Here is an 8,760-nt window from a genome sequence, read left to right on the forward strand (position 1 = left end):
AGGCAGACAGAAGACAAAGAACTCAGACACAAACTTCCCTCCACCCAGAGTTGAAAAAATCCTGTTTCCTGATTGGTCCTCTGGTCAGGTGCTTCAGGTTACTTTTTTTTTCAGGTGAAAGAGACATTAACCCTTAGCTATCTGTTTATGACACTCCCCCTTCCAGCTGAAGTAACAGTCTGTGTTAGCTTGTAACTTGCCAGATATTTACAGACTCTTGCATGGGAAGTGGATGCAGGTCCTGTGAGGATGAAGAGATGCTTGTAGGGTGATTAAACTCTCTGGATTCAGTCAACACTGGCTAGGCAAAGCACATAAGCTTCTCTTGGAGGTATTCTGGGGGTCAGAGTGTATCTCCGGGAGCATTTGGTAAGGGAAAGTTAATAGAGCCTGGTTTTGAATGAATTTACACATGTAAATCTGGAGTGACACAGTTGAAGTCATTGTTATTAAAATCAGAACCTGGCCCTGGGAATTTGTCCAGTGTGCTATAAAGAGGCAGCAGCATAATTTGGACTCTCAGGAGTGGAGAAAGTAAAAAATATATAATAAGGCAATTAATCATTTTTATAAATAGCTTAAATACAGGCAGATAAGTACAATGGCAGATTTTACCATGCTCTTTTCATTGCCTAATACAACGGGCTACACTCAGAAGTGAAGGGCCAGAAAAGGTGTCTGTGGGAAGGCAACAATTATAAAATCACACGGGCCTAAAGGAGACTGCGGAACTTCCAGCCACAAGTTATCAACAGGATTCAAAAAGGAACCGTATGTTTATGTGGGTAACCAGAAATTCCAATTACATTAGTGAAGACTATTTTAAAAGTTTTGGAAGGACTATAAACCTTCCTCATGTACAGTACAAAATATGTGTAAATAGTGGGTGTCAGGGGAAAATATTCCCTGGGAGCAGATAATCTCATGGCTTTCTATTGCAGGGTTCCATCTGGCTTCCTCTGAAGCATCTCAAACTGCCCAGTGGATACTGGTCTGGATGGATTCCAGGTCTGATCCAGTCTGGGAGTGCCTATCTTCTTATAAGCAGTGTAAATCCAAGATTAAGTTTTTGCTGATCTTCTTTGAGCTCCTGGGACTCTCTAGAAATATAACGAGAGCAGAAAGATGTCTTGTTAAATATCATCTAGTCTTCTGTTGCTTGTCCTTTCAGGAGGAAAGGTTTAAAATTACTCGGACCTCCCAGTACATGATGTCAGCTGTCAATGACACCAACTTCAACTCTGCAATGTTCCTTCTCACTGGGATACCTGGGCAGGAAGACATCCATCTCTGGATCTCTGTCCCCTTCTGCTTAGTGTATGTTATTTCTGTAGTAGGAAATTCAGTCATTCTGTTCATTCTAAGAACAGATACAGGTCTTCATGAGCCCATGTATATTTTCCTTTCCATGCTGGCAGTCACAGACCTTGGTTTATCAATAGCCACCATGCCAACAACATTGGGCACATTCTTGTTTAATGCTAGGGAGATCAGCCTCGATGCCTGTTTTGCCCAGCTGTTCTTCATCCACTCGCTTTCATACATTGAATCCTCTGTTCTCTTGTTGATGGCCTTTGACCGCTTCATCGCCATCTCTCACCCACTGAGATATGCCTCCATCTTAACCCTGCCAAGAATAGCCAAGATGGGACTGGTGTGTGTGCTAAGAGGGGTTGCCGTAGTATTCCCACTGCCCTTTCTCCTGAAACGTTCCCAATATTGTCAAGACAATGTCCTCTCCCGTTCCTACTGCTTGAACCAAGAGATCATTAAGATGGCTTGTTCAGATATTAGAGTCAGCAGCATCTATGGCTTTTTTGTCACAGTCTCCACAGCGATGTTGGACTCGCTGCTCATCCTCCTATCTTATGTAAAGATTCTGAAAACAGTGCTGAGCATTGCCTCCCATGCGGAGTGCGTCAGGGCACTGAGCACCTGTGTCTCCCACTTCTGTGCTGTCCTACTCTTCTACATACCAGGGATTGGCTTGTCTGTAGTACAGAGATTCGGGAATAGCTCTTTTCCCTTGCTTCAGATTCTCATCGGCTATGTCTACCTGCTGGTCCTGCCCATGATGAACCCAATTGTGTACAGTTTGAAAAGCAAACACCTTCGTGCAAGGATAATCAGGGCATTGAAAAAGAGAGTTCATCAGCTGGCTCCACCGCTGGTCACATGAGACATGAAAAACATGGGCCATGGCCAGGGCACCTATTCAATCCTTACACTCAAGAAGACATGAACTACTAATCTAAACTCTGTAGAGAGAAGTTCAGAAAGGGTCTAAGGCCTGGAGAAATGGGACAGGGCCTGGTGAGGGAGGATGGTGCACTGGGAGAAAGAGACCAAGGCAGCAGCAGAATTTACAAAGTGACTGTGTCAGTGAAGAGCCAGGGGACTGGTTGCATGTTGGCCCATAAACATCTGGATCGGTGGCTGCTCTGACCTCAGAATTCCTGCCGATACACTCAGTAAAGAGAAGGGATGTGGGTGTTGTTTCCCATTACACCTGACTGTCAATGTCCCAGTGTCTTTGGTTAAATATCTAGGGGCCATTAAAAAGCTGCAGAGCTATTCTGTAGTCACAGTCCTGGCACTTCCCGAGCCCTCTGGGTGCTGCTTGATCTATGAGCACTGCACGAGCTGTGGACGGGGCTATTGAAAGGGAATGGTCACCCATCCTTCCCCTACCTCCTCAGCCAGCTGCTTGTGATTGAGTCACGTCAGACACATGATGAATGGAGGAGACCCAGGAGAAACTATTTAGGCAACTTGCTCCCATCCCCCGGCTCTGTTGATGGCTCTGAACACCACACATGTGCTGAGCCCCCCCCCGCACTGAGGCAGAGCAGAGCGCATGTGCGAGTGAGGGTCTGACACATGGAGCCTTCAGCCCAGATTCTCTTCTTCCGCCATCCATTTGTGCCGCAATGAAAATGGTTGGAAATGGTCCTCAACTCCCCCGCAGAGGCACTTCTCGCTCCAGTCCCAGCCCAGCCCGTTCAGTGTCGAGTGACCATCTTTTCAAAAGGCAAAAGTGGGACACATGCAGGAGCACCATCCCCGCTGCCTCTCTACTTCCTGCTTAACGCCCCACCCCCTACTCTGCCTCTTCCCACCAGGACCTCTCCCCCTGTCCCATCTCTTCACTCAACACCCAACTCCCTGGTCCTCCTTACTGGTGAAGTCTTCACACCCTATTCAGACCAGAAGTCAGAGCTGGGCCATGGTGGGAGTTGCCCAGGGATCCAGAGCCACTCTGAGGAGCCCCAAACCCTCCACCTGTCCTGGAAAATTCACTGGGAGACCCAAGGGGACCCCTCAGCCTCTGTCCCCACCCCCCAGAACTTAAAATCCAGGAAAAGTGGAGTGTCCAGGGCTCCCCAGAGTTTCCTGAGCTCTCTGAGCAGCTCTTATCACAATGTAGCTCTGACATGGCTGGGGGCTGGAGCATCAGGGAAAGGGGAGCAACAAGGGGCAAGACCTTCTGGGAAGAGATGGGGTAGTGGGTGTGGCAAGCCTGAACCAACTCTGACTCCAGCAATCAGTGTGTGTGTGTATGTGTGTGTGTGTGTGTGTGGCGGGGGAAGGGGGGCCTGAGTAAAGGAGGAGGATGGGGCTCTAGAGTAGGAGAATCTGTGTTTTGGAGGATACTGAATTAATGTGACTTCACAAAGGGGGGTCTTAAATATTCCAGGCTGAGAGTAAGTCATTGCAAGGCCCGTAGAGGGAAGGGCAGGGTTCCTGCAGGGCTATCTCAGTCCCCAATGGGCACTCTGGGGTGACACTCATCTAGAGTGGGCTGTGCTCTTGGAAGCTGTTACCATTGGGTAGAAGTCAACCCAACCCCCAGGCTGCTCTAAACTCTGCTGATGCAGCGGGGAGTGTGACAGGTTCGTTTCCAGAGATCCCCTTGGGACTGTCACATGATGTGTTGAAATTATCTGAGAGTCCATTTTCCCTGACAGCTTGGCACGGCCAGAACCCTGCCTTGTTGAGGCAGACACACTCGCCTGCTGCAAACACAGACCCAGAGTCTGGATCACACCCTCAAAGCTGCAGGCTTGGAGTGAAAACACCTTAGCAGGTTATCTGACTCCAGCACCAGAAACCCAGCTCCCAATGGGTTCCAAACCCCAATAAATCCGTTTTACTCTGTATAAAGTTATACAGGGTAAACTCTTAAATTGTCCACCCTCTATAACACTGATGGAGAGATATGCAGAGCTGTTTGCTCCCCCACGTATTAATCACTTACTCTGGGTTCACTAATAAACAAAAGTCATTTTATTAAATAAAAAAAGTAGGATTTAATGGTTCCAAGTAACAACAGACAGAAAAAAGTAAGTTTCCAAACAAAATAAATGACAAACACATGCAAGTCTAAGACATTAAGAAACTGATTACAGGTAACCTCTCACCCTCAGAGATGGTCCAATAAGCCTCTTTCACAGACTAGTCTCCTTCCTAGTCTGGGCCCAGTCCTTTCCCCAGTACAGTTCTTGCTAGTTCCAGCAGACATCTTAGGTGTTAAGCAGGGATTTTCTCATGACTGGCCACCTCTTTGTCCTGCTCCAACCACCTTTTATAGCTTTGGCACAAGGCAGGAATTTATTGTCTCTCTGGGTCCCCACCCCTCTCTCTAAATGAGGGGCAGGCAAACTTTTTTTCCTGAGGGCCGCATTCGGTTTTGGAAATTGTATGAAGGGCCAGTTATGGGAGGGAGTCATGGCCTATCTGCCTCCCCTGGGACCCCTGCCTCAACACCACCCTTTCCTTGATGGCCCACTGGGACTTCTTCCTCATCCACCCTCCTGCTTCCTGTCTCCTGACTGTCCCCTGAACCTCCGCCCCTGACTTCTCCCCAATATCGCATCCAACCCCTCCTCTCATTCCTGATGGCCCCCCCAGGACCTCTGCCCCATTCAACCACCCCTTCTCCCTGTCCCCTGACCACCCCCAGAACCCCGCTATTGACTGCCCCCCACCACCCCATCCAACCACCACTTCTTCCTGAATGCCCCCCCAGGAACCCTGCCCCATCCAATCACCCCTTCTCCCTATCCCTCAACAGCCCCCTGCAGCCCCATCCAACCCCTCTTCTCATTCCTGACTGCTCCCCTGGCACCCCTACCCCCATTCAACCTCCCTGTTCCCCGCCCTCTGACCGCCCCAACCCCATCCGCACCCCTGCCGCCTGACCACCCCACCAAACTCCCCTGCCCTCTATCCAACCCTACCCACTCCTGCCACCATACCACGCTGCCTGGAGCACTGATGGCTGGCAGCGCTACAGCCCTACAGCTGAGCTGGAGCCAGACACGCCGTCACCATAGCACAGCACAGAGCACTGGGTCACGCCAGGCTCTGCAGCTGTGTTGCCCTAGGAGCTGGCGGCCCTGCTGCCCAGAGCATTGTGCTGGCAGAAGGGCGAGCTGAGGCTGCGGGGCAGGGGGAACAGCAGGGGAGGGGGCAGGGGCTAGCCTCCCAGGCCAGGAGCTCAGGGACCAGACAGGAGGGTCCCATAGGCCAGATGTGGCCCGAGGGCCGTAGTTTGCCCACCTCTGTTCTAAATGGAAAAGTACCAGATTTAAGATGGATTCCAGTATCAGGTGACATGATCACATGTCCTCTGACACCCCAGCCTCCATTCTTCCTGGGCTGGGCCACACATACATAGGAAGGTTTGCAAGTAAACAGAGCCATTCACAGTTCATTGATCCTGAAGCAACCTTAATGGTTTCCACTTAATATGTTTACATCACTGATACATGTTTATATCTTATTCTCCTAACTTCAGACATAGAAACAATACATGCAAACAAATAGGATGGACAAACTCACTAGTTTATAAGCTTTTTAATGATACCTTAGAAGAAACCTTTTGCACAAAACATATTCCAGTTCCATCATATTCACATTCATAAGCATCTTTTCATGAAGCACATGCAGTGCAACGTCACAGGGAGAACAGGACAGTGAATCAATCACTGGAACTGGCTCCTGCCATCCCCACTCTCTGCAGTGCTGTGGGGAGCTCTGCTGTGGCAGAAGAGAATCCAGCTGGGCCTCTCACCACTCAGATGGCTGGAAGGCTGGTCCTGTGGGCCAGGCACTGCTCAAACCGAGCTCTCCTGAGTCACAGATTTGCTTTCCATGTGTCATCGTGGCCAAGCGTGGCCTGCCTCACAGAGGTGGCAAGAGGATAAATATATTCCCGGTGCTCAGATAGTCTAAGACCCTAAGATCAGGGCTGTGTCAGGGTTCCACAGAGCAACACTTCTGACATCTGTCGATAAAAGGGTTATTACCACAGCCTCCTGTGACAGCTGCTTCTGGGAAACCCTGTGACTCCAGCACATTGGTGTGTGTGGCAGATGTAGGGGTGTTCGGTGGTGACAGTGAGGGTTAAGTAATGGATTTCTGAGGAGAGTGTAGGGAAAAGGCAGCTTCACAAGCAAGGGGCTGTAGGCTGCTTTGCCGTCCCTCCTTGTCAGTCTCCTCTCTTCCGCATACCTGTAAAGTTGAGCTCAAAACATGGGGAATAACCTACACCTTGTGTTCCAGGCGTACGGCCAAGCAGAACAGTATGGCAGCCAATGGGTGGTAGGCTGTGACCTGCAAGCCAGACAGAGCATTTAAATAGTCTTTGAGCCCCAGGCCCTCAGCCAGAGTGGGGCAGGAACCAATGAGTGGGCTCCATCCTGCAATCAGGGCAGAGTGGCTAAGCCTTCCATGAGCCCCAGGCCCAGTAAGGACAGGACAGGAAACCAATGGGTCGGCTCTGGCCAGCAATCAAGGCAGGTGGGCTAAGCAGGCTAGTGGTCCAGGTAAGGGTGAGCACCAATAAAGTCTAGGGGCTAGAGACTGTGGGAATGGGGTGCAGGGTGGATATGGGTCTGCTCAACTCCTGTGTCCCAGCCAAGGGCCTGAACACTTATCTTGTAACAGGCCGCTTCCCAGATGGTTCCATGGTTTCCCAGGGCTTCTTCATACTCTCCTACTCATGTGTACCTGTGATAATCATCATCTCAGGGAATGCTAGCCAAGCCATAGGAAGCAACCCCAACAGTTCCTTAGCGTCTCAACTGGCCGGCGGCCCAGGGAATTGTGGCCAGTCCTCAGGAGGCAGCCTCGGAAGCTCCTCGGTGCCTTGGTCTGCTGACAGCCCAGGGAACTGTGCAGGATGACACCACTATTTAACTTTCTCTTCTGAAAGTTCACTCTTTATTTCTACCCTTTGTTTCCTGTCTTTTAACCAGTTACTGATACATGAGAGGACCTTCCCTCTTCTCCCATGACTGCTTACTTTTCTTAAGAGACTTTGGTGAGGGACCTTGTCAAAGACTTTCTGAAAGTCCAACTAGACTATATCCACTGAATCACCTTCACCCAAATGTCTGTTGACCCACTCATAGAATGGTAATAGATTGGTGAGGCATGATTTCTCTTTGAAAAATGGTGTTGATTCTTTCCCAAGGAAGTGTGTTCATCTGTGTGTCCGATAATTCTGTCCTTTACTATAGTTTCAACCAATTTGCCTGGTCCTGAAGTTTGGCCTGTAATACTGAGGTCACCTCTGGAGCCTTGTTTAAAAATTAGCATCATATTAACTATCTACCAGTCATCGGGCACAGAGTATGATTTAAGCCATAGGTTACGTTCCACAGTTAGTAGTTCTGCAAATTGAGTTTTGAGGTGCTTCAGAACTCTTGGGTAAATTCCATCTGGTTCTAGTAACTTATTACTGCTTAATTGTTCAATTTGTTCCAAAACATCCTCTACTGACACCTGAATGTGGAACAATTCCTCACATTTGTCACCTAAAAAGAATGGCTCAGGTGTGGGAATCTCCCTTACTTCCTCTGTAGTAAAGACCGATGTAAAATATATGGAGATATATGTATTACTGGAATTGGAATGCACCCTGAAAGGTCATTGAGTCCAGCCCCCTTCCTTCACTAGCAGGACCAAGTACTGATTGCTGCCCCAGATTCTAAAGTGGCCCCCGCAAGCAATGAACTCACAATGCTTTGTTTAGCAGCCCAATGCTCAAACCACTGAGCTATCTCTCCCACCTCTGTGCTGTTCTGATCTTCTATACACCAGACACTGACTTGTCTGTGATACACAGTTTTGGAAAGCGCTCTTCTCCCTTATTTCAGATTCTTCTGGGCTACATGTCCCTGCTGGTTCCGCCCCTGCTGAATGCAATCATGTACAGTGTGAAAAGCAAACACCTTCGTGCAAGGATAATCAGGGCTTTTGTCAAATGAAGGGTCAGTTCATCACCCGGCTCTAGCGCTGATGACATGGAAAATGAAGAACACTGGCATCAGTCACCTATTCTATCCTGGAACCTTACCTTCGAGACAACATGAGCTACTGATCTCCACTTTATAGGAGACAGGGTAAGACAGGGTCTAAGGCCTGGAGCAATGGGCGAGGGTCTGGTGAGGGAGGACTTTGCAGTGGGGGAAAAGGAGCCAAGGCTGGAAGCAGCATTAACAAAGTGAGTGTGTTCATGGACAGCCAGGTAACCAGTGGCATGTTGGCCATATCAGTGGCTGATCCCACCTCAAGAATGACTGTTGATACAGTCAATAAAGAGAAGGGACATGGATGTTGTTTCCTATTACACCTGGCCTGTCACTGTCTGGTGTCTGTTTAAACATCCAGGGGCCAGGAAAACAGCTGCAGAGCTGCTCTGAGCTCTGGGAACGATATGCAATAGCCTTTGTAAACAGAGCTGAGATTCTC

The 8,760-nt window shown here is 49.2% G+C and overlaps 1 protein-coding gene across 1 annotated transcript; it reads left to right on the forward strand.

Moving 5' to 3' along the window:
* Positions 1-1,210: 1,210 nt before the first annotated feature.
* Positions 1,211-2,179, forward strand: LOC115641928 (olfactory receptor 51G2-like). The gene has a single exon (XM_030545279.1). The coding sequence runs from the start codon at positions 1,211-1,213 to the stop codon at positions 2,177-2,179; it is 969 nt and encodes a 322-aa protein (XP_030401139.1).
* The last annotated feature ends 6,581 nt before the right edge of the window (positions 2,180-8,760 follow it).

Source organism: Gopherus evgoodei, unplaced genomic scaffold (genome assembly GCF_007399415.2).
Source record: "Gopherus evgoodei ecotype Sinaloan lineage unplaced genomic scaffold, rGopEvg1_v1.p scaffold_36_arrow_ctg1, whole genome shotgun sequence".
NCBI classification, from domain to species: domain Eukaryota; kingdom Metazoa; phylum Chordata; order Testudines; family Testudinidae; genus Gopherus; species Gopherus evgoodei.

Bases quoted from the DNA above. Each gene is read 5' to 3' on its own strand.
- LOC115641928 (XM_030545279.1), top strand. From the start codon at position 1,211: ATGTCAGCTGTCAATGACACCAACTTCAACTCTGCAATGTTCCTTCTC.